At 40.7% G+C, this 25,219-nt stretch overlaps 1 protein-coding gene across 7 annotated transcripts in view; it reads left to right on the top strand.

Moving 5' to 3' along the window:
- The first annotated feature begins 6,298 nt into the window (after window positions 1–6,298).
- SANBR (SANT and BTB domain regulator of CSR) overlaps window positions 6,299–25,219 on the top strand; it is a 74,751-nt gene continuing 55,830 nt past the window's right edge. For 4 of the 7 annotated variants that reach the window (XR_010136180.1, XR_654202.3, XM_054547518.2 and 1 more), the window contains exons 1-8: window positions 6,299–6,790; window positions 9,605–9,741; window positions 11,099–11,257; window positions 12,339–12,525; window positions 14,188–14,281; window positions 17,633–17,871; window positions 22,178–22,236; window positions 23,888–24,048. Coding sequence is in view for 5 of the 7 variants with exons in the window: in XM_054547518.2 (XP_054403493.1) it covers window positions 11,108–11,257; window positions 12,339–12,525; window positions 14,188–14,281; window positions 17,633–17,871; window positions 22,178–22,236; window positions 23,888–24,048 (890 nt within the window). In the remaining 2 variants the exon portion in view is untranslated. Of the gene's footprint in view, window positions 7,258–9,604; window positions 9,742–11,098; window positions 11,258–12,338; window positions 12,526–14,187; window positions 14,282–15,703; window positions 15,782–17,632; window positions 17,872–22,177; window positions 22,237–23,887; window positions 24,049–25,219 lie in introns of those variants that run through there. The other 3 variants (XM_054547517.2, XM_054547519.2, XM_054547520.2) reach the window with 3 other exon arrangements.

The raw sequence follows: 25,219 nt of genomic DNA, 5'->3' as shown, positions 1-25,219 counted from the left end.
ACCCCTGTTTGAATTCTAGTTCTGTCACTTTCCAGTTTTTTTTCTTTTTTTAAATTGAGACGGGGTCTGGCTGTGTCGTCTAGGCTGGAGTGCAGTGGTTCACTGCAGCCTCTGCCTCCTGAGCTCAAGCCATCCTCCCACCTCAGCCTCCGAAGTAGCTGGGACTACAGACACACTTCACCACATCTGGCTAATTTTTTTTTTTTTTTTAATTTTTTGTAGAGATAGGGTTTTACCATGTTGCCAGGCTGGTCTTAAACTCCTGACCTCAAGCAATCCACCCACCTCAGCCTCCTGAAGTGGTGGGATTACAGGTGTGAGCCACCCTGCCCAGCCTCTAGTTTCCTTAGAGAATTTAACCTGTGTGTCTCAGTTTCTTCATCTGTAAAATGGGGATAATAATCATACCTACTTGATTAAGTTGTGGAGAGGAGTAAACAATGCTGTGTATTGTGCACTTAGAGCACTTGGCATATAGTAAGGGCTCAATATAAACTCTTGTTAAAAGTGACAAGCACTTTTTAATAACCATATTAACAAGATGCAGTTTTCAATCAGGAGGTATCTTTAAAGACTAAAGCCCTGCTAAGGGGATCAGGTGGAACAGTGTCTAGGAATAGGGATATTCTTGAATAGCAGCCTGTTAGAAGAATAGGAAAGTCTCTTTGGGAGGCCGAGGCAGGTGGATCACAAGGTCAGGAGATGGAGACCATCCTGGCTAACACAGTGAAACCCCGTCTCTACTAAAAATACAAAAAATTAGCCAGGCATGGTGGTACATGCCTGTAGTCTCAGCTACTCGGGAGGCTGAGGCAGGAGAATGGCGTGAACCCGGGAGGCGGAGCTTGCAGTGAGCCAATATTGCATCACTGCACTCCAGCCTGGGCAAGAGAGCAAGACTCCATCTCAAAAAAAAAGAAAAAATAGGAGAGTTTCTGTTTCTAGCACAGGTACTGAGAGACAAAGGGGAAAAATATTGTTCAACATTAAGCAGTCAGTAGAAGCTTGATAGGCTTGGGGAAAAAAGTCAGCAGTCAAGATATTGCAGTGTTAGGTATGGAACTGCCACACACATATTCACATAAGGGATGACACCATGTAGGACTTGTAGTCTCAACACTTGGCATCTCAATTTAGGAGAATATTATAAACAGGGACCTCTACTGTTGGTAGCAAAAAGCTCCATGCTGGAACATAACTATCGGAGACACTTGGAACATGAACATGGCCTCTAACACATACCCTTTTAATTTCTTACAGACCTTGAAATAGACAAAAAAAATGTTTATTGATACCTCTTTTCCACATTTTGTTGTTTTGTACAGCCCTATGCCTTGTCATGGAGAAAAAGATGTTTAATTTTAAATCTCGTTCTCAGGTAATATTTGGTAGTAGCTGGAGTCTCAAAGGCATTTAAATTTATTTTTATTGCCTTTTATTCATAAACATTTAACCATATTTTTTTAGTATGAATGGGGTTCCTTTTTAGTTTCACATTTAACTGTAATTTAAAATGTTTCAAAAATGTATTCTAATGAAGTAAGTAATAGAAATCTGGGTAGCACATAATCCTTGAAATTAAGCTGTTGTGTAGAGACTGCTAATTGACCACCAGTATTCACTCCCATAATTTAAAAGTGAAATTCTCCCACATTTTATTTGGCTACACAGCTGCTCAGAGTCTACATTTTCTTTTTCTTTTTTTTTTTGAGACGGAATTTCACTCTTGTTGCCCAGGCTGGAGTGTGTGATCCTGGCTCACTGCAACGTCCGCCTCCCGGGTTCAAGCGATTCTCCCGCCTCAGTTTCCCAAGTAGCTGGGATTACAGGCATGCGCCACCACGCCTGGCTAGTTTTGTATTTTTAGTAGAGACAGGGTTTCTCCATGTTGGTCAGGCTGGTCTCGAACTCCTGACCTCAGGTGATCTGCCTGCCTCGGCCTCTCAAAGTGCTAGGATTACTGGCATGAACCACCGCGCCCAGCCAGAGTCTGCATTTTCTAGCCACCTCATTTGTAGTTAAGTTCTAGCCGACGGGATGTAAGTGAAAGTGATGCATGTGACTTTGAGATCATGTCCTTAAAAGTACTGGGGCTTGCAACAGGTATATGAAAAAATGCTCAACATCACTAATCATCAGGGAAATGCAAATTAAAGCCACAACGAGACATCATCTCATACCTGTTAAAATGGCCATAAAAAAGACAAAAGATAAGCGTTGGCGAGGGTATGGAGAAAAGGGAAGTCTTGCACATTGTTGGTGGGAATGTAAACCAATTCAGCCATCATGGAAAACAGTTATGGAGATTCCTAAAGAAAATAAAAAATAGAACAACCATATCATCCAGCAATCCCATTACTGGCTATAAATCCAAGGGAAATGAAATCAGTAGTCAAAGAGATAGCTACATTCTTGTGTTCATTGCAGGATTATTCACAATAGCCGAGATAAGGAATCAATCTAAGTGTCCATCAATTGGTGAATGGATTAAGAAAATGTGATATATATACATAAGGGAATACTATTCAGCCTTCAAAAAAGAAGGAAATCTTGTCATTTTGGCTACATGAATGAACCTGGAGGATATTATGTTAAGTGAAATAAGCCAGGCACAGAAAGACAAATACCACATGATCTCATGTGGAATCTAAAAAGTTAAAGTCAGAGAGTAGAATGGCAGCTACCAGGAGATGGGGGGTGGGGGGAATTGGGAGTTACTGGTCACAGCATACAAAATTTTAGGAATAAAGTTCAACACATCTATTGTAGAACATGTAGACTATAGTTAATAACAATGCAGTGCCTGTAGTCCCAGCTATTAGGAAGGCTGAGGCAGGAGGATCACTTGAGCCCAGGAGTTCAAGGCTGCAGTGACCCCTGGTCACACCACTGCACTCCAGCCCGGCTACAGAGTGAGACCCTAACTCCAAAAACAAACAACAATGTGTACTTGAAAATTGCTAAGAGAGATTTTAAGTGTTTTCACAAGTATGTGAGGTAATGCATATGTTAATCAACTTGATTTAGCCATTTCACTATACATATTTTGAACAGTATGTTGTACGCCATAAATATATACAATTTTTGTCAATTTTAAAAATAGATTTTTAAAAACTACTGGAGCATGCATTTCCCTTGCCCTGCCTCTCCTTCTGTTGAGGTAGGAGTGAGAATTCTGCAGCCATTTCAGACACTGAGAGACAAGTTGTCTGTCAAGTCTGACAAAGCAGCTGTATCAGCCGTGGACCACTCACCTCTGTAATTTGAGAAATAAACTTTTATTGTGTTTAAGCCACTGTGTTTTGGGTCTTTTTATTAAAACAACTTAGACTGTACTGAAACTAATAGAGGAATAGATGAGCTTCTGAACACAAAATGGTTAGACTTGGTGAAAAGGGGGAATTGGATGAAAGCCTTAGGTGAAATTGCCCATTCTGCATAAAGGGCCTCAAGGAGGAACATCTGTACAATGAGGAAGAAAGATTTTTTCCTTGGCCAAAAGTCATTGAACCTAATGAGTTGGCCATTTGGCCTTGGAGAAGTCACTTAAACTTTCTCTGTATTTGAGACCTAAATTTGAAAAAATTGAAGAAGTTGGCCTCTCAAGGATCCTTTCTAGCTATCATTTCATAAATGTATGTTGTTCTAGAAAAGGGAATAATGAGAAAGCTTGAGACAGTAAGTATCCAAATTGATCCTGAGATGCTTACTAGTAAGTGGATCAACAACAGTAGTAGAGCAGATGTTATGGAGTGGGTCCAGTACAGTTTTATTATCCTCAGTCTCTGTTTACAAACTAGTGTTTGTTTGTTGAAACAGGGTCTTGCTTTGTCACTCAGGCTAGATTGCAGTGGCGTAATTGCAGCTCACTGCAGCCCCAACCTCCCAGGCTCAAATGATTCTCCTGCTTCAGCCTCCCGAGTAACCGGGACTACGGGCACACGCCACCACACCTAGTTAATTTTTGTATTTTCTGTAGCGACAGGGTTTCACCACGTTGTCCAGGCTAGCAAACTGGTTAACTGACTTAGTGTCTTTTTGTTGAACCTTGCTAAAAGCAAGGAATGGTAGCCAACACAAACTTACATTCTGGCCTTTTCTAGATGCTTTCCTCAGAGCTATATATGGGCTTGATGATCTGCCTTCCAAGTTAATATGGGTGACATTTTTCCCCAATACATTTGGGAACAGTCACTAGTGTTCTGGCCTGCAATATGTTTCCACCTGCTAACCAATGCCATATATATCTTATATCTTTGTTATGGTAGGTAGCACACCACTTTCAGGGTCCAACTTTCTCTTCTAGGGAACACACTAAGCCACTGTAACAAAGAGACTAAAAAATACAGTAGTTAAGATAAACATTTTTCTCTCATGTAACAGACCAGAGGTACTCTCTGCTTCAGAAGGTAATTCAGGGCCCAGGTTCCTTCTATATTGTGTTCTACAGTCCCTTATGTGTTATTCTTTGTTTGTCGTTTTTGAGATGGAGTCTCGCTTTGTGGCCTAGGCTGGAGTGCAGTGGCACCATCTCGGCTCACTGCAACCTCTGCCTCTCAGGTTCAAGTGATTTTCCCCCATCAGCCTTGGAGTAGCTGGTATTATAGGCACCCGCCACCACACCTGGCTAATATTTGTATTTTTAGTAGACATGAGGTTTCACCAGGCTGGTCTCGAACTCCTGACCTCAAGTGATCCTCCTGCCTCAGCCTCCCAAAGTTCTGGGATTACAGCGTGAGCTAACTATGCCCAGCCCCTTATGCATTATTCTTGTTTTCATGGTTGTAAAGTACCACCATCACAACTAAGTACCAGCCTATATGAAAGAAGAAAGAGGGGAAGTAGAGGGCAAGCAGTTTCTCTTTAAGAATTTACCTGGCTGGGGCTGGGTGTGGTGGCTCACACCTGTAATCCCAGCACTTTGGGAGGCTGAGGCAGGCAGATCACCTGAGGTCAGGAGTTCAAGACCAGCCTGGCTAACATGGTGAAACCCCATTTCTACTAAAAATACAAAAATTGGCCGGGCGTGGTGGCGCACGCCTGTAATCCCAGCTACTCGGGAGGCTGAGGCAGGAGAATCTCTTGAACCAGGGAGGCGGAGGTTGCAGTGAGCCGAGATTGCGCCATTGCACTCCAGCCTGGGTGACAAGACCGAAACTCCGTCTCACAAAAAAAAAAAAAAGAATTTACCTGGCCAGGCGTGGTGGCTCACACCTGTAATCCCAGCACTTTGGGAGGCCGAGGTGGGCAGATCACCTGAGGTCAGGAGTTCAAGACCAACATGGTGAAACCCCATCTCTACTAAAAATACAAAAAATTAGCTGGACGTGGTGGCACGTGCCTGTAATCCCAGCTACTCAGGAGGCTGTGGTCGGAGAATTGCCTTGAAGGGAGGTGGAGGTTGCAGTGAGCCCAGATGGTGCCACTGCACTCCAGCCTGGGCAACAGAGCGAGACTCCGTCTCAAAAAAATAAAAAAAGAATTTACCTAACCTAACCTAACGTCTTATGATACAACACTTGCCTAACTTTATTTTTATTTTTATTTTTTGACAGGGTCTCACTCTGTTGCCCAGCTTGGAGTGCAGTGGTGCAAACATAGCTCATTGGGGCCACCACGCCCAGCTAACTTAAAAAAAAAACAACTTTTTTTTTTGTAGAGACAGGGTCTCACTTTGTTGTTCAGGCTGTGCTCAAGCAATCCTCTCGTCTGGTCTCCCTAAATGCTGGGATTATGGGATTACACGTGTGAGCCACCACACCCAGCCACTTTAATGTCTTTGTGAAACAAAAATCGTAAAAGATCTGCAGAAAGCCACAGGATGATACAATTGGTAAAAACTCCTGACATTCTGTACAGTGAACCACTTAATCTCTACTTAATTATCAGATCTCATAGTAATTATTCATTTGGGTAAGGCTTTACTTTTTCTGTTGTTTCTAATCCTAACGTTTAATTTTGGTTCTCAGAATAGACCAAGTGGAAATTAGATAGAAATGTTGACATGTAGCAGTTACCCTACAATATTGAGCTGTTTGCATTTTACTAGATGCCCAATAGTAGTGTTCCTCACAATAACACACACACACACACACACACACACACACACCCTATTAATGTATGAAAACCGAATTTGTAATCCAGAGCTATTTACATTTTTAAAGAGCTACCTCCTGGTAAAGACACTTCAGGTCCTTACCCAAAGACCTTGGTCTAAAAGATACTTTCGGTGTCCCCCATCATGCGATCTTCTCGCTCTACCTAAGCGTTATACCAAATAATCTGTACCAAGAACAATTTCATCCATTCTTTAATCACGGTTCTTTTATCTCCTATATATCCCCCTTTCTTCTGGACTCAGGGTTGGTCACCTAAGATCAGGCTCCCAGGATCTGGTTGCTAAGAGACAAGACGCTGGGAGGGTGGGGACACTGCACTGCGACAAGCCTGGGAGTGTATGCCAGAGGAGGAAGGAGAAGCAGCAGGCAAGTCAAGGCGACAGTCAGCCGCCCCCGCCCGTCCGGCTCCCTTTGGCCCGGCAGGGGCTCGGCACTCATTGGCTCCGCCGCTGCGGCGCTGGCCCGCGATTGGCCGGACGGCGTCGGTGGGGCGGCTCCCCCACCACTCGGCGCTAGTCTACGCAGCCGCTTGCAAGCGGGCGGGGGCGGCGTGTGAGGCGCAGCGGACGGGGTTGTGGGCTCGGTGGCGGCAGCTTCAGGGCGCGAGCGCGGGCGGTGCCGGCCACTGCAGGTAACAGAGGCGCTGAGAGGGCAGCCGCGGCCCTGTGGAGGTGAGCGAGACGCCGAAGAGGCTCGGGTGCCCACCGCGGGGCGGGAAGTGCGGCAAGGGGCGGTACCGCTCACAGCCAGCCGGCTCCCGCCGCGGCTTCCCACCCTCGGCGGCCCGGGCGGGGTCCCACTAGCCCAAACGCCCCCGAACGCCCCCGTGCACAGCCTTCAGCCGGCCGCGCCTCGAGCGGCTAGCCGGCCCGCGTCCCGTCACCCGCCCGGTCCATGTCCCTGCAGACCGTCCCGCCCGCGCACAGAGGCGGGAACCCCAGCTTCTGCGCGCCCGGCCGCGCCCCGGGCCTCTGCCCCGCCTCACCCCGCTGCCCGGCGCCTTTGTCCGCTCTGCGCCCCTGGAGTTTCTGTGCCTCCACGAGCGGGAGCGGGGCGCGAAGATCTGGGGGTGCCCCGAGGACGCGCCGCGTAGTGAGCCTCCGGGCCCAACGTTTGACGGGCTTTTACCTCATGCCAGGTCTGGGATGTGATTTTACTTTCTCCTCCAGCTGCCTCCGATCTCCTGTGTGTGCAGAAGTCAGGAAGCCTGGGTACAAGGCTTCTTCCCGATCCGGGATGACTCGGTGTTACCGCCGCCCTCTGTTGGGCCAGAGGCCTTTGACCTGCCTGCCTGCCTGCCCCACGGGTCCCCCTCTCTTCCCATCTTTCCACTGCCTAAGGAAAAACGTCTCTGTCTCCAAGAGCTTTATTTTCTATTTGAAATAAGAAAAAAATATATCAGATTCCTGTTGTAGACCTCTATCTGGTGTGGAAGTGACTTAGACTAGTCTTATTAATACATGTGTATTAAATACATAAACCAAGAGAAGGGGGTCGGGGAGGGGAGGGGAAGTATGTTCTTAAAAAATGAAGTCTGTTAAACATATTGGATTTTTATTTTTGGTAAATAACGTATTTTACCTTAAATATTGTCAAGATTTTGATATTTTATGAATGCGAGTGGATTTCATAGTAATTTGAACTTTGAGCTTTTTCTTGTCACCGTTTTTGTTAAATTTATACTTTCCAGAATGAGGTGCACTATAACAGCTATTTCGAGATAATTTATGTTTTATTAAGGATTATCCATCAATGCTATATGCCTTTTATACTTAAATTCAGACTCTGATTTCTTGGACATTTATTTAACTAGAAATCATGCTGGGGAGTCTTCCCTTGCCCAGTACAGTTGTATAAAGAGAAGGTCAACAGAAAAACTTTTTTTCACATTTGGATGATTTAAAGTACTCTTAAACATGTATAGCATAAATTAGCATCACATTTGAAATATAAGCTTTTAAGTGTTTGACGTGGGTAATATTTTTGAACTTTTAGATGAATCATTTTGGAAGTGAAGAGAAATGAGCTCTTAGGGAAGATCCTTGTCCTGAATTCCATTTTAGATTGTTTTCTACCAAGGCCCAAACAAATTATAATAAAACGCCCTGGCTGGGTGCAGTGGCTCACGCCTGTAATCCCAGCACTTTGGGAGGCCGAGACAGGCGGATCACGAGGTCAGGAGATCGAGACTATCCTGGCCAACATGGTGAAACCCTGTCTCTACTAAAAATACAAAAATTAGCAGGGCATGGTGGTGCGTGCCTGTAGTCCCAGCTACTCGGGAGGCTGAGGCAGGAGAATCGCTTGAACCCGGGAGGCGGAGGTTGCAGTGAGCCGAGATCGCGCCGCTGCACTCTGGCCTGATGAGAGAGGGAGCGCCACTCCGTCTTAACAACAACAACGCACTATGTGCTCTAACATGCTTCCCAAATTGTGTGGTATGAAAAGTGATGCAAGTACTAGGCAAACAAGTAGAGATCAATGCTTTGTTCTCTAGAGAGAAACCAAGTCTTTCAGAGATTCAAAACTAAATTGATTAATCCAGCAGGACGTGATCCCCATCCATCTTTGCACATCCCCATCTATATTTAAATGTTTAAATGAGTTGTGAACCTGCAGTTTGGAGTGAGTTCCAAAGGATACATTAAATGTCTGTTAAGGTTTTGTGACCTTCTCATTAATTCAGTAAACATTTTGGCAGTGTCTGCCTTGCTGGTCACACTTTTGGGGAATCAAAGGTAGAAGGCCCAGCCCTTCAAAGAAATCATAATCCAGCGAGTTAAAGAGAGAAATAAACAGAAATTTCTCAGGGCCCTTCCAAGGTTCTTCCAAGACTTTTTTCAAGCCTTCTTTCCCCTTGTTTTCATCAAACTCAGCCTGGGACATGCAAAAGGGCATTACTTTTCAGATTCACTCACTTTTTTCATCTGACTTTGAGATGACCAACTCTTTAAAAAACAATGAAGTTCTGTAAAATCTGTTTTCAACTGGGCACAAGGCAGTGCTTTACAGTTATTAAACTAATTCTTGGAAATTTTTGTGCCAATAATGGCCAAAGTAGAGAGGAGAAAAATAATAGTAATAAATTATTTTACGAGCACCTTTTGTATGCCAGACAGTGTGCGGGTGCTTTATACATAGGATTATTTAATCCTCACCGTAACTCCAAAGGTTAGGTATTATTTTCCTTACAGTATAGCTGAGACCACTGGAGCCATAGGTTGCACTGCTAGAAGTGGTAAAGCTGGGTAAGAATCTGTAGCTGACTCTTTCTACTTATTTTGTTGGTGGCATACTTCACTGGAATGTTACTGTCTCTCCTTTTATCTGTCACATTAATCTTTTTGAATCTGTTTAATCTGAGGATCTCTGGAGTGGTAGTGCTGCTACACACATTATGTAGTCCTCACTCTTTGCCAGGTAGCACTTTCCATATATCCTCACAAGTACGTAAGCTAGCTACTATTATTATCTTTGTTTTACAGATGAGGGAATTGAGGCACAGAGATTAACTAATCTGAACCAGATAATGCCATAAGTAGTAGAACTGGGATGCAAACTTGGACAGTCTGACTCCAGAGTCTGCACACTTAACCACTCCACTATTCTGGCCTTCAACAAGGTACATCTTTGGTTGGTAGGAAGCTGTGATTTTAGTATGCTAAATGTTTTTCTGTTTTTGTTTCCTTTTAATGTTCATTCAAATACATGTAGGATAACTTAATGTTGTCTACCAGCTGATGTCCTCTACTAGTGTCTTACGTAAACAATGACATAGTACTAATTATAATTAACATTTATTGAGAGCGTACCACATTCGCGACCCCTGTGCTGTGTTTTAAATATTTCACGTAACCCTCAGCACAATCTAAATACTATTATTTATGCAGCATCTCATTTGTGAGATACTTTTATCATTTTAAAAGTGCTTTCACAAAATAATCCCTTTATTTCTTTCTACGCTGTCAGTCAGAGGTATTACCATCACCTACTTTTGTTGCTGCATTTCAGAAAGGTTTGATGACTTGCCTTGGCTAGCAGGTGGTGGAGCCAAAACTCCAATCAGAGCTTCAGACTCCTGTGTACGCTGCCTTTTCCATTGTACTGATCTGTCAGTGAATCTCTGCTTTGTACTCTTGTCCTAAAATAGATCATTTTTGTCCATAGGAACAGTTTATATTTGGAGATTGTATTCCCAACCCAGAATCCAGTGTCATCTGAATCATAGATATAACTAGTCAAAGCTTTTGTCATTATTTTCATCTGTAAATTAATGTTCCAACTTTAGATGCAGTGCCTGGCACATAGTGATGGCTCAGTAAATGTTTGAATAAAGTAAGAAGTATCTCGTACACATTGATGTAAAAAAGTTCCTCAAATGTTTTATGTTTGAATGCATAGTTTCTTTTTCTATTTGATATCATAACCCTCTCCCCACACCTCACAAACAGAAGCTTTCAAAATTACTTAATTGAATCATAACTAACTTCAAAATATATTAGGCTCTGTCCCTACTGACCCTAAACCATTATTTCCAATCTGCTGTCTTAGCCCATACTATACCTCTTGTGTGGAATGGAAAGAGCATGGATTTGAGAATCATTTTTACTTGGTTTGAATCCTTGCTCTGCCTCTTCTTAGCTCTGTGATCTTGTAAAAATTACTTAACATCTCTGAACCTCATCTTGTAAAATTGGGGACTCTGTCTCTAAAGAAAAAAAGATAAAAAATATTTTCTGCTTTTTATCGTATATTTATTCATCTCTTCATCTTTTTATACATCCATTTATCAATGCATAATATTCAAATCCTTTTTTGTGAAGAGATTTAGGCTGTACTATGTTTATTTTAGGTCAGTTTTATTTTTCCTTTACATGGTAGCAGATAATTCTTAGGAATGAATTATAACTGATTTGTAATGTTCTGAAAACATTTGGATTTCAGGTTTAAATAAAGCTTTTTGTCTTCCCTATCCCTAGTGCCAAAAGATGAGTCGTGGATATTCAGAAAACAACAATTTCCTGAACAATAATAACCAAATGGTATTGGACATGATCCTTTATCCATTAATTGGAATCCCTCAGACTATCAACTGGGAAACTATAGCAAGGCTCGTGCCTGGATTAACACCGAAAGAGGTAAATAACAGTCCCCCCAGAATATCTCCTGAAAATGTTCAGAAAAGGTCATCAATTTAAAGAAACACCAAGAGAGAGAAAAATATTTGAGTTTTACATATTCAAATGCATGTATTAACACTGAATAGACATCTGTATAATTTGACTAGATGCAAATTACATAAATTTTATATATTGTATATATAATGTATATAATATATATATTTTATATATAAATATATATTTTATATTATATATATATTTGTTGTTGTTTTTGTTTTTTTGAGGCAGGATCTCTCACTGTATCATCCCAGGCTGGAGTACAGTGGTGCCATCATGGCTCACTGCAGCCTCGACCTTCGAAGCTTAAGTGATCTTCCCACCTCAGCATCTCACAGTCTCTCTCAGAGTCTCACTACGTTGCCCAGGCTGGTCTTGAACTCCTGGCCTCAAGCCATCTTTCTGCCACTTCCTCCCAAAGTGCTGAGATTACAGGCATGATCCACCATACCCAGCGTGGTCTTCCTTGTTTTACAAGAGCATAAATATATATGCCTTTGAGTTAAAGCACGTTAAAACTCTACCCTGAATTTTAAAATATAAAAATAGAAGTTAGAGGCTTTTGCGTAGTGAAATGTGTACAAATATTCTAGATGTTACTCTACAGGTTAATATTTGGTTACAAAAAGTAATTGTTGAAAAATATCTTCAAATAGAAGGCAAGAAAATATCTTCTCAATTTTTTATTTAAAAAATTCCCAAACCGCTGGGCATGGTGGCTCACGCCTGTAATCCCAGCACTTTGGGAAGCTGAGGCAGGCAGATCACGAGGTCAGGAGTTCAAGACCAGCCTGACCAACATAGTGAAACCCCGTCTCTAGTAAAAATCCAAAAAATTTGCCGGGCGTGGTGGCAGGCACCTGTAATCCCAGCTACTCAGGAGGCTGAGGCAGGAGAATCACTTGAACCCGGGAGGCGGAGGTTGCAGTGAGCCAAGATCACGCCACTGCACTCCAGCTTGGGTGACAATGTGGGACTCCGTCTCAAAAAAAAAAAAAAAAAATTCCCAAACCTCTATTTCTTTCATTTTATATTATGACAGTGTGCAAAAAGGTTTGATGAATTAAAGAGCAGTGGAAGCTCACCTGTTGACAACCAGTATAATTCCCTAATGGCTGCTGGAGAGAGTCCTGTTGAAACTTTAGCCACATATATCAAATCCTCACTTCTTGACATACATGGAGAATTTCAGGAGACTCCAGTTGGACATGATGCAGTTTCCAAAACAGGTAAGGTTTTAAACTAAAATGTAGTACTTGTCCTTATGATAATTCTGCAGAATATTATATATTCCAATCAACTTTTCTTTCTTTGTTTAAAGGCTAATATAAACATTAATAGAGAAATGTATTCATAGTTGTATCTTCCTGAATTTTGTTGTTTTTTTCTTCTTGAGACAAGTTCTTGTTCTGTTGCCCAGGCTGGAGTACAGTGGCACCATCTCAGCTCACTGCAACCTCCATCTCCCAGGCTCAAGAGATCCTCCTGCCTCAGCCTCCCGAGTAGCTGGGACTAGAGGCATGCATCACCGTGCTTGGCTAATTTTTGTATTTTTTGTAGAGACAAGGTTTTGCTGTGTTGCCCAGGCTGGTCTGGAACTCCTGAGCTCAGGCCATCCATCCGCCTCAGCTTCCCAAAGTGCTGGGATTACAGACGTGAGCTACTGCACCTGGCCTGAATTTTTAAAATTATGTTTATCTTTGCTATTTTTTAAAAAAAGTTTTAGGGCCAGATGCAGTGGCTCACACCTGTAATCCCAGTACTTTAGGAGGCCAAGGTGGAAGGATCACTTGAGGCCAGGAGTTCAAGACCAACCTGGGCAACATAGCAAGACCCTGTCTCTACAAAAAAATAAAAAATAAAAATTAGCTGGGTGTGATGGTGCACACCTGTGATCCTAGCTACTTGGAAGGCTGAGGTAAGAGGCTTGCTTAAGCCCAGGAGGTCAAGGTTACAGTCAGCTTTGATCAAGCCACTGCATTTCAGCCTAGGTATCTGAGCAAGACACTGTCTATAAAAAATTTAAACATTTTAAAAAATAAATTTTTAAATGTTAAAATATAGGTCAAATACAATCACCAAAAAAACCCACTTTACTGTATGAAAATGTTCTATTCTAATCTACTGGCCTAGTTAATTTCATGTATTTTTTTTTAACTATGAATATTCTTTTACTTTACTTTAGAGGAGTTTGCCCTGTGCCCTTTACTTAATATTCCTTTTTCCTGAGAGACTCTTGCTTGTCTCTCATGTTACTTTTTTTTTTTTTTTTTTTTTACAGCTACTCTTTTTTTTTGTTTTTGGAGATGGAGGTTGCGCTGTGTTGCTCAGGCTGGTCTTGAACTCCTGAGCTCAAGCAATCCTCCTGCTGCAGCCTCCTGAGCAGCTGGAACTACACGTACATGCTACTGTGCTGAGCCTACAGCCACTCTTTATTCTAGTCAACAAGAGCTTCAACTGACACAGTAGTGGGGTAAAAGATGTTTTCTGCAATTACATTGGGAATAATAACTGGTTTTAGAAATCCTCTGAGTGTAGCGAGTTATTTTAATCTCAGCAGCAGCAGAGTATTGATGTAAAAATTTGCTTCAGAAAGAGAAAACTATGCTGTTGGCATTTGAACATTTGATCCCTGTTTGTACACACCATATTAGTATTTTTTGAAATCCTTATTCTAACATTAGCAATTTGTGATTCATTTTTTGTACTGTTTCTTCCATATATCTTTAGAAATACTAAAGGAACATGCCACCCTGATAAGTACCATCTTTAGCCTTGGAAACCATGCATTTACAGTATTACCATTCAATAAATAAAAACCCATTCTCAGCTAGAAACACTAACACCCACCTTTTTTTTTTTTTTTGTATGTGTTTGTTTCTGTATTTAAGGAAGACATAGTATAGCTTCCACAAGGAATTGTTCTTCAGAAAGTGAAAATTGTACTACTCATAATGGTGGAGAAATGACTGAAGAATCTGAAGGGTAGGCGGCTGGTTGTTTGCTAGATAAGATTTAATATTAATATCAACTTCATAAAATATATGATTGGTGGTTACCATAAGGTAGGAATTTCATATTGCATAATTGCTGAAACTACTGGAATCAGCTTAGTTCATGTGTTGAACTGACCTAAACATGACTTATTCATGTTATTATTTATAAATCGGATTACAGTTTTCTATTTAAAGATTTTTATTTTTATATTTATAAATATTAGAAGTAATATCTCTTAACACAAAACTTTTAAAAGTAAATTTTAATACCCAAGGAAAAAAACTCTATGCCATTAAGTCTCCAACATTACTAAAGAAATTGGATGTGTATATTAGGACTATTTGAACATAATTACTCATTATAGAAAATTTTAAAATTAAAATGTCTTTCAGTGTATTGCAAGTTTTCATAGTTTTGTATTGTTTTGCCTATTTTTACAATAAACTGAATATTGTTAAGTGTTCACTTTGATGAGTTTTGAAAAATGGATATACCATATAACCATCACCCAAATCCAGACACAGAATATTTTTATTATTTCTGAAAGTTCCTTTGTATACTTACTTTTCATGGATTTTTATGAAAATCTTACTTTTTATAGATTTTCAAGAACAGCTTGCTTTATATATAATTTATATATCATAAAATGAACCCTTTGAAAAAGCTCTGCAGGTTGATGATTGTGCTGATTGCACAACAGTGTGAATATACTTAATGCCACTGAACTTAAAAGTGGTTAAAGTGGTAAATTTTACTTTATGTATATTTAACCACAATTTTTAAAATTCACCCTTTTAAAGTGTGTAGTTCAGTTATTTTTAGTTTATTGACACAGTCTTGGAGGTTTTCTTTTGAGACAAAGTCTCACTCTGTCACCCAAGCTGGAGGGCAGTGGTTCCATCTCGGCTCTCTGCAACTTCTGCCTCCTAGGCTTAGGCAATTCTTGTGCCTCAGCCACCTGAGTAACTGGGACTACATGTGTGTGCCACCATGCCCATTTTTGTGTTTTTAGTAGAGGTGGACTTTTGCCATGGTAGCCAGCCTGGTCTTGAACTCCTGGCCTCAAGTGATCCACCTGCCTCGGCCTCCCAAAGTGCTGGGATTACAGGTGTGATCCACTGCGCCTGGCCGTATTCACACAGATTTTTAACTGATTGGTTGGTTTGTGTGACACAAAAATTTGCCAAAAATTTTTTACTGAAATAATCTAATATTTTATACTGTAGTCTAAAAAACTATGGAAAGTTTATGTTTCATTACGTCAATTATTACCTGTTTATACTTTGACCATAATTTCTTTGGAAGAGCAATTTTGTGAAAATTTGTTTAAATTCTTTTGACTTTGATAGAGCATTGATTATAATCCTTTTTCTGGTAGCCCAATTTTATTTAATTCTTTTTTTTTTTTAGAGACGTGATCTCACTGTGTTGCCCAGTCTGGTCCTGAACTCCTGGGCTCAAGCAGTCCTCCCACTTCAGACTCCCAAGGTGCTGGGATTACAGTTGTGAGCCACCATGCCTGGCCCTCCAATAATGTACATTTTTTGTATCAGGAATGTGTGAATTAAACACACAATTCAATTAAATTCATGTTGTAGGACAGTGTGTCTCTATTCTCTTCCTTTTGTAATGACATGAAGACAGATGTAGATCACACTGATGTTTCTTTTTGAGGTGATACAATTTTTTGTTGTTGTTTTTGAGACAGAGTCTCACTCTGTTGCCCAGGATGGTGTGCAGTGATGTTATCACAACTCACTGGAGCTTGACCTCCCTGGGCTCAGGTGATCCTCCCACTTGTGCCTCCTGAGTAGCTGGTACCACGGGCATGCACCACCATGCCGGCTAATTTTTAAAATTTTTCTGTAGAGATAGGGTTTCACCAGGTTACCCAGGCTGGTCTGAAACTCCTGGGCTCAAGCAGTCCTCCTGCCTTGGCCTCCCAAAGTGCTAGGATTGCAGACATCAGCCACCTTGCCCAGCCGACATAATTTTCAAAGAAAGTAAATTCAAGGAGATGATAATTTTTGAAGCAGACTCTCTGATGTGTCATTTAAACTTGTGCTTAAATTATGTTTAAATATGGAAATAAGTACATTGTAGTCTTAGGAATGCTTTTAACTACATTTATTAATTTATATTTAATATATTTATATTTTATGTATGTGAATGCCTAGAAGCAAACTTTTTTGCTGTTAAAAATAACAAAGCCATGCTAGTTTTTCATTTGATTATTTAGTGAAGAATTATAGCTATTTTTCCTTTTTAAAAAAAATCTGAAAATTTTAGTATTTAATAATAATCTCTCTCCCACACCCATAGCCATGTAAAAGTGCTGTTTTATGTTCCTCACAGGAATTAGAGTGTGTTGCTTCATTTTTCTTTGTGAAATGGTATTATTTTTATAAACTTTATTTATTTATTTATTTATTTATTTAGAGATGGAGTCTCGCTCTGTCGCCCAGTCTGGAGTGCAGTGGAGCCATCTTGGCTCACTGCAACCTCTGCCTCCCGAGTTCACGCCATTCTCCTGCCTCAGCCTCCCAGGTAGCTGGGACTGCAGGTGCGTGCCACCACACCCAGCTAATTTTTTGTATTTTTAGTAGACACAGGGTTTCACCATGTTAGCCAGGATGGTCTCGATCTCCTGACCTCGTGATCCACCTGCCTTGGCCTCCCAAAGTGCTGGGATTACAGGTGTGAGCCACCGCGTGTGGCCATAAACTTTATTTTTAATGTATAACTTGAAAAACAAATTTCAAGGCTGGACGTGGTGGCTCACACCTGTAATCCCAGCACTTTGGGAGGCCGAGGCAGGTGGATCACAAGGTCAGAAGATCGAGACCATCCTGGCTAACATGGTGAAACCCCATCTCTACTAAAAATACAAAAAAAAAAAAAAAAAATTAGCTGAGCGCCATGGCGGGTGCCTGTAGTCCCAGCTACTCTGGAGGCTGAGACAGGAGAATGGCATGAACCCAGGAGGCGGAGCTTGCAGTGAGCCGAGATCGCGCCACTGCAGTCCAGCCTGGGTGACAGAGTGAGACTCCGTCTGAAAAAAAAAGAAAAAAAGAAAAAGAAATTTCAAACTGTGTAAATTATTAGTCCTGTAGTAACAGTATTTTGTTTTATTACATCAGTAATTTGCTAAAATTAGTCATAATCTAAGATATGATCAGGCTAGCAAGACACTTGAAAAATGTCAAGACCCTATAAAACTGATTTGTGGTCAGAATTTTCAAAAACATCTTGTTCTCTTGCCTTCACTAGATGTCAGTATTCTTGGCGCCTTTTCTAAAACTCTAATAATTTCATTTTTGTGTAACATTTTTTATGAAGGCCAAACATGGTGATCCATGTGTGTGATGAAGCAAAGAACTTGAAAGAAGATTTTACTTGCCCGCGAGATCTTTTGATATCAGAAATGAAGTACTTTGCTGAATATTTATCTATGGATGCCCAGCGCTGGGAAGAGGTGGACATTTCAGTTCATTGTGACGTTCACATTTTCAACTGGTTGATAAAATATGTTAAAAGGAACGCTAAGGAGAATAAAGATTGTGAGATGCCCACTTTAGGTAAAAAACAATCTGTTGCTTATTTTGTAGTGAAATTTGTGTGTCACCTGGTAGTTTCTTCAGGCCAAAAGTGAAATGTGGAAAATTGTTTGGACACCGGTGTTTATGCTCATATTTGTAACAGCCTTTTAGGAAACTGATAACTTCATCTTTTTTAGTAAATTATAGTAAATTTATGGCAAATGAACAGATCTCTAGATCAGCAGTTCCCAACATATGGTATATGGACCAGTGGGATACTAGGGACCCTTTTAGAGGGTCTACAAGGTCGAAGCAGTTTGCATAATAATACCAAGATGTCACTTGACTTTCTCACTGTGTTGCTCAGATGGTACAAAAGCAATAGTGGGTAAAACTGTTGAAGCTTTAGACAAGATCAAGGCAGGGGCACCGAACTGTACTAGCAGTACATAATTACATAGTTAATAAGAAAAAAAAAAAAAATCTAGTTTCACTTAAGAATGTCCTTGGTAAAGCAGTAAAAATTACTAATTTTATTAAATCTTGACCATTGAGTATACATATCTTTACTGTGATGAAATGGAAAGTCCACTCCTACTGCACAGCAACACACGATTCTCTTGAGGAAAAGCACTTGTGCGATTGTTTTCAGTCCTGAGGTAAATTAGCTGCTCTTTTAAAAATTGAGAACCATTTTTCCTTGAGAGAACAACTGACAAAGAAATAATGGTAATTCAGACTTAGGTGTTTGGCAGACATTTTCTTGAAAATGAGCTGCTCAGTTAAAGAAAGCTGAAAGCATTTGTCACCTGCTGTCAGTGACAGAATTCAAGGTTTCGAGTGAGAATTACAGTTTTGGAAAACTTACCTGCTTCCATGTGCTTGACAGAAGGCTTCTCAATACTTGACTTTTCTGATGAGATTGGTGGTCATATTAATGAATGTGATTTTTAAATATATTGCACAATGAAGTATTTCAACATTTGGAATATCTGTATAACTCATTGAGCCAACATTTTCCAAATAACCAATGCATTTTATTTTCAAAAAGTCATGCATGGGTGAAAGATTCATGCAAAGTGCAAGATAAATTAGAGAATTTTGTTGTTAACGGAGTCAGAAAAGTTCACTGATACAGTTCAGATACATTGCAATTAACCTTTAAGAAACTACCATTTGTCAAGTTTGGTGTAGGTTACCCACAAATTGAATGCAGAAACAGATAATGAGAATCCAGTTGTCTTCTATTAAGTCAGACATTGAAGAGATTTGCAAAAAATATCAAACAGTGCTACTCTTCACTCTTATTTTTATTTATTTATTTTTTTTGAGACAGAGTCCGCTCTTGTCACCCAGGCTGGAGTGCAACAGCGCGATCTCAGCTCACTGCAACCTCCGCCTCCCGGGTTCAAGCGATTCTCCTGCCTCAACCTCCCAAGTAGCTGGGATTACAGGCGCATGCCACCACGCCCTGCTAGTTTTTGTATTTTTAGTAGAGACAGGGTTTTGCCTTGTTTGTCAGGCTGGTCTCAAACTCCTGACCTCAGGTGATCCGCCTGCCTCAGCCTCCCGAAGTGCTGAGATAACAGGCGTGAGCCACGGCGCCCAGCCTAATATTTTTCATTTTAGAAAAGGTAGTTATTTTAGGCAGGGCATGGTGGCTCACACTGGTAGTCCCAGCACTTTGAGAGGCTGAGGTGGGTGGATCACTTGAGGCCAGGAGTTGGAGACCAGCCTGGCCAACATGGCAAAACCCCGTCTTTACTGAAAATACAAAAATTAGCCGGGTGTGGTGGCATGCACCTGTAATCCCAGCTACTTGGGAGGGTGAGGCATGAGAATTGCTTGAGCCCATGAGGCAGAGGCTGCAGTGAGCCAAAATTGTACCACCGCATTCCAGCCTGGGTGACAGAGTGAGACCCTTTCTAAAAAAAAAAAGAAAAGAAAACATAGTTATTTTAATAAAAATATGTTGACATGTAATAGGTTTTTTGTTCTTTGTAAATGAATTCATATTTTTTGATTTCCTCTATTTTAATTTCTAATGTGATAAATACTGGCAGATACAACCCACATAAAGAAAAACCCTTTAAGATCCTCAGTTTTTAAGACTGTAAAGGGGTCCTGAGATCAAAAGTTCAAGAGCCAGTGTTCTAAATGATAGCATACTACTAGTATTACTAGTAGAATTACTGTAATAAAAATAATTACTGAGTAATATTTCAATGGGCATATACTTGTATGATCACACTTGTGGTTTAATAGTCTTTCTATGCACTAGAATTGCTATTTACAGTAGTATTAAAACAACTCTTATTGGAAAATAAATCTATGCTGACAGTGTAAAAGTTTTTGAAAAAACTTAATAATTTATTGTATTCTTTAGTGATCAAATTAATAGGAGAGGTTTCTAGTGGTCCTTAAATAAAAATTACAAGATTGCTAAATCAAAAATTTCAGCCAGAATCCAGAGATTCCAGACTAACCAGCTATAATATGTATGTGTGAAATAAAAATCAAAACATGTAGAGAGAAAAAAAATCATTTGATTCACCATATTTATGTGTGTAGTAAAGGTAAAAGAAATGCAGCAAGCCTGGCCAACATGGTGAAACCCTGTCCCTATTAAAAATTCAAAAAAAATTAGCCTGGTATGGTGGCGTGTGCCTGTAGTCCCAGCTACTCAGGAGGCTGAGGCAGGAGAATCTCTTAAACCCGGGAGGCGGAGGTTGCAGTGAGCAGAGATTGCGCCACTGCATTCCAGCCTGGCAACAGAGCGAGACTCCGTCTCAATTAAAAAAAAAAAAACAAAAACCCGGCACTCTGGCTCAGGCCTGTAATCCTAGCACACTGGGAGGCCGAGGCGGACGGATCACCTGAGGTCAGGAGGCAAGACTAGCCTGGCCAACATGTTGAAACCCCGTCTCTACTAAAAGTACAAAAATAAGCCAGGCATGGTGGCAGGTGCCTGTAGTCCCAGCTACTCGGGAGGCTGAGGCAGGAGAATCGCTTGAAACCGGAAGGCGGAGGTTGCAGTGAGCCAAGATCGCGCCACTACACTCCAGTCTGGAGGAAGGAGTGAAACTTTGTCTCAAAAAAAAAAAAAAAAAAAAAGAAGTGCAGCAAAGCTAGTCATTCTGTTATCTTTGACCTTAAATCAGTGTTTATAAATGTAAACATTTCCCCAAAAAAAAAGTCTTTTTTCTAACCAGGAAAACTACCAAAATGCTTAATTAAATTTCTAATAACCTGCCACTGGTTCCTAACTGGAATGGGGTACATTACCATTTCCTGAAGAGCTTTTTCACCAGCTTTTTCCTCCTGTCACCATTTGTGTTTAAGAGCCTTGACCAGGCGTGGTGGCTCACGCCTGTAATCCCAGCACTTTGGGAGGCCAAGGCAGGCGGATCACGAGGTCAAGATATGGAGACCATCCTGGCCAACATGGTGAAACCCTGTCTCTACTAAAAATACAAAAATTAGCTGCGTGTGGTGGTGAACACCTGTAGTCCCAGCTACTCGGGAGGCTAGTGCAGGAGACTGTCATGAACCCAGGAGGCAGAGGTTGCAGTGAGCAGAGATTGCGCCACTGCACTCCAGCCTGGCAACAGAGTGAGACTCCATCTCAAAAAAAAAAAAAAAGAGCCTTGAATCTAGAGTTGTTATTTAGAGACAGATTGGGATTACTTATTTTAACCATTGTCTGCTTAGTCATTTATTTAGAATTGTGTTAATACTGAAATGATGCAAAACACAGTTTTCTTTCCTTAAACATACCTCATGGGAGATGACAGGTTTGCTGAACTACAGCGTCAGGCGGCATCCCCCTTCCTCTCTGTATGCCTGAGAGCTCACTCATTATGCCTTTAGGAAGTAAGTTTAGGACTCTGCAGTAGTAAATTTTTTATCTTTCAGAATCTTTTAAGATTAAATATTTGTTCATAACAAGCATTGAACTCTTTTTAAAGTAGCTTTTCTAATAACAAATGCTCTTGTTAATCATTTAAAAAAATTTTTTATTACTTGTATATGCAATGAATTATAGTCTCAATTATCTTTTTCCCTGATTTAGTCAAGGAGAAGATTGCATATGTGATATCTTTAGCTGGAGTCTTTTTACTTTATATGAATCTAACGCCAGGGTAAATTTATTGTGCATTTTCTCCATACCCTAAGTTTTAACATTGAATTTTCCTTATTTTGTGTATCTAACCCATAAGCTATAATAAGGTTGTATTAAATTATTCTTATTCCAGTAATGTCCTCTTTTAAGGTGAGAAGGAGCCTGTTCAGAGGAGATTGGGGTACCCATCAAAAGGGTAATCTAATTTCTTTTTTTTTTTAGAGCCAGGAAATGTCATTTCAATTCTTATTTCTTCGGAGTTTTTAAAAATGGATTCACTAGTAAGTATTGACTTAAAAAAAATCAAAGTGCTTCTGTTCACTTATGCTTTCTTTTCCTTCAAGTATCTAGAAAATTCTGAGACTTTACTAAAATTATTGTTAATTGAAAAAACAATTTAAAAAATTGTTAATTCAAGAATATAATTTCTTTTTTTTGAGACAGAGTCTTGCTCTGTCGCCCAGGCTGGAGTGCAGTGGCATGATCTTAGCTCACTGCAACCTTTGCTTCCCCAGCTCAAGTGATCCTCCCACCTCAGCCTCCCGAGTAGCTGGGACTACAGGCACATGCCACTACGCCCAACTAATTTTTCTGTTTTTTATAGAGACGGGGTTTTGCTTTATTGCCTAGGCTGGTCTCCAACTCCTAATCTCAAGCAATCCACCTGCCTTGGCCTCCCAAAGTGCTGGAATTACAGGTGTGAGCTGCCCCACCCAGCCAGAATACTCCTTTTCTATGTTAGCAAATGTGAAGTTGTTTCTTTGATTCTTTGGGGTTTGTACTAGTCCCCTGTATTCTTTTATTTTTAAAATTAAATGGAGATGGGGTGGGGTGGTTTTGCTATGTTACCCAGGCTGGTCTCAAACTCCTGGGCTCAAGTGATCCTCCTGCCTCAGCCACCCAAAGTGCTGGGATTATAGGTGTGAGCCACTATGCTTGGCCAATTCCCTGTATTCCTTCTGCTCCTTAGCTCTTCCCCATTAAGCCCAGCTGATATCAGTTGCTTCAGGGAAGGGTTACAGAAAAAAAGCAGAGACTAAATGAGTTTTTGAGTTTTGAAATTTTTGAAACCTTTGAATTTTGAAATCTAAGCCCTAAAGGATAATTTTTATGCCATAAGCATAAATATTTGGAAGAATACATGATTATCCTCTCTTTACTTTTAAAGTAAATAAATATACCTCAGGTTGTAGAGAGAGGATGGAAGGAAGAGAGCAAACCCAACACAACTGAGAAGATTCTGAATTGACTGAAATTTTGTTTCTGCCACCCAGGGAAAAGGAGGCTTAAAGTTCTAACTAAGTTTAATTATAAGAAGTTACAGACCAGGCGCGGTGGCTCATGCCTGTAATCCTAGCACTTGGGAGGCCAAGGCAGGTAGATCACGAGGTCAGGAGTTCAAGACCAGCCTAGCCAACATGGTGAAACTCTGTATCTACTAAAAATACAAAAATTAGCCAGGCGTGGTGGCGAGCACCTGTAAGTCCAGCTACTAGTGATGCTGAGGCAGGAGAATCGCTTGAACCCAGGAGGCGGAGGTTGCAGTGAGCTGAGATCATGCCACAGCACTCCAGCCTGGGTGACAGAGCAAGACTCCATCTCAGGAAAAAAAAAAAAAGTTCACATGTTCTGTATACTTGAGTTTATAGACTAAGATTTATACCTGCCACAGTTTTAAAAGATGCATTATTATTATTTGAAATATTCTAAAGAAGGTTGAAAATAATTTTTTAGGTATGTATATATGTTGTTACAAATTTGACCTGCCAGATTGCCTTTGGAACAGTATAGATTAAGTCAAACAGGCAAAACCCAGTTAGTGCCTAGCAATATATGGATTAGACTTTTAATGAATTTTATCTTTGAAAGGTATTGCTATGACATTGTCCTTCATGCTACTATTTTCAACATTTATTTTCTATGATTTTTTAGGTTGAACAGTGTGTTCAGTATTGCCACAAAAATATGAATGCCATAGTAGCTACCCCATGCAACATGAACTGTATTAATGCAAATCTTCTCACACGTATAGCTGATCTGTTCACACACAATGAAGTTGATGATTTAAAGGACAAAAAAGATAAATTTAAAAGGTAATTTCAAAAGTTTAATTTTAAACCTAATACTCCTGTTAAAAGAAATATATTTCTATTTCATGTGAGTGAAATATTCTTTTTTTTTTCTTTTTTCTTTGAGAAAGGTTCTCACTCTGTTGTTCAGGCTCGAGTGCAGTGGTGCAATCTTGGCTCACTGCAGCCTCAACCTCCTGAGCTCAAGTGATCCTCCCACCTTAGCCTCCGAAGTAGCTGGGACTACAGGAATGTACCACCATGCCCAGCTAAATTTAAAAAAAAAAAAAAAAAAAAAACTTTTTGGCCAGGCACGGTGGCTCACACTTGTAATCCCAGTACTTTGGGAGGCCGAGGCGGGCGGATCACAAGGTCAGGAGATCGAGGCCATCCTGGCTAACATGATGAAACCCCGTCTCTACTAAAAATACAAAAAATTAGCCGGGTGTGGTGGCGGGTGCCTGTAGTCCCAGCTACTCGGGTGGCTGAGGCAGGAGAATGGCATGAACCCGGGAGGCGGAGCTTGCAGTGAGCCGAGATCGCACCACTGCACTCCAGCCTGGGTGACAGAGCGAGACTCCATCTCAAAAAAAAAAAAAAAAAAAAAACTTTTTGTAGAGACAGGGTCTCACTTTGTTGCCCAGTTTTTGAAATTAATTTTTGCTCTCTCTTTTCATTTATAGTTAGCTTATTATTATTATTTTGAGACGGTCTCTGTCTGTCGCCCAGGCTGGAGTGCAGTAGCAAGATACCAGCCACAACCTTCACCTTCAGGCTCAAGCGATCCTTCCACCTCAGCCTTCCAAGTAGCTGGAACCACAGGCACACGCCACCATGCGCAGCTAATTTTTGCATTTTTTGTAGAGATGGGGGTTTGCTGCGTTGCCCAGCCTGGTCTTGAACTCCTGGGCTCAAGTAATCCACTCGCCTCGGCCTCCCAAAGTGCTGGGATTACAGGTGTGAGCCACCATGCCTGGCCAAAATACTCTATTTTTAGAATATATTTAGAAATATATTTCTATTTTATTTTAAATGAAGTAAGTAAGTAAAGTGAAGTAAAATTTATCCAGAGCCAATGGCTCAAGATAAAAATTAGTTACTTTATATAATGGCCATATGAACATATAGTAATAGTGAATTATGTTAAAAATTATGAAGGTACTACTCAAGAGGCTGAGGTGGGATGATTGCTTGA

This window comes from Pongo abelii, chromosome 12 (genome assembly GCF_028885655.2).
Source record: "Pongo abelii isolate AG06213 chromosome 12, NHGRI_mPonAbe1-v2.0_pri, whole genome shotgun sequence".
In the NCBI taxonomy this organism is placed as follows: Eukaryota; Metazoa; Chordata; class Mammalia; order Primates; family Hominidae; genus Pongo; species Pongo abelii.
This window is presented reverse-complemented; position numbering and strand designations above follow the sequence as displayed.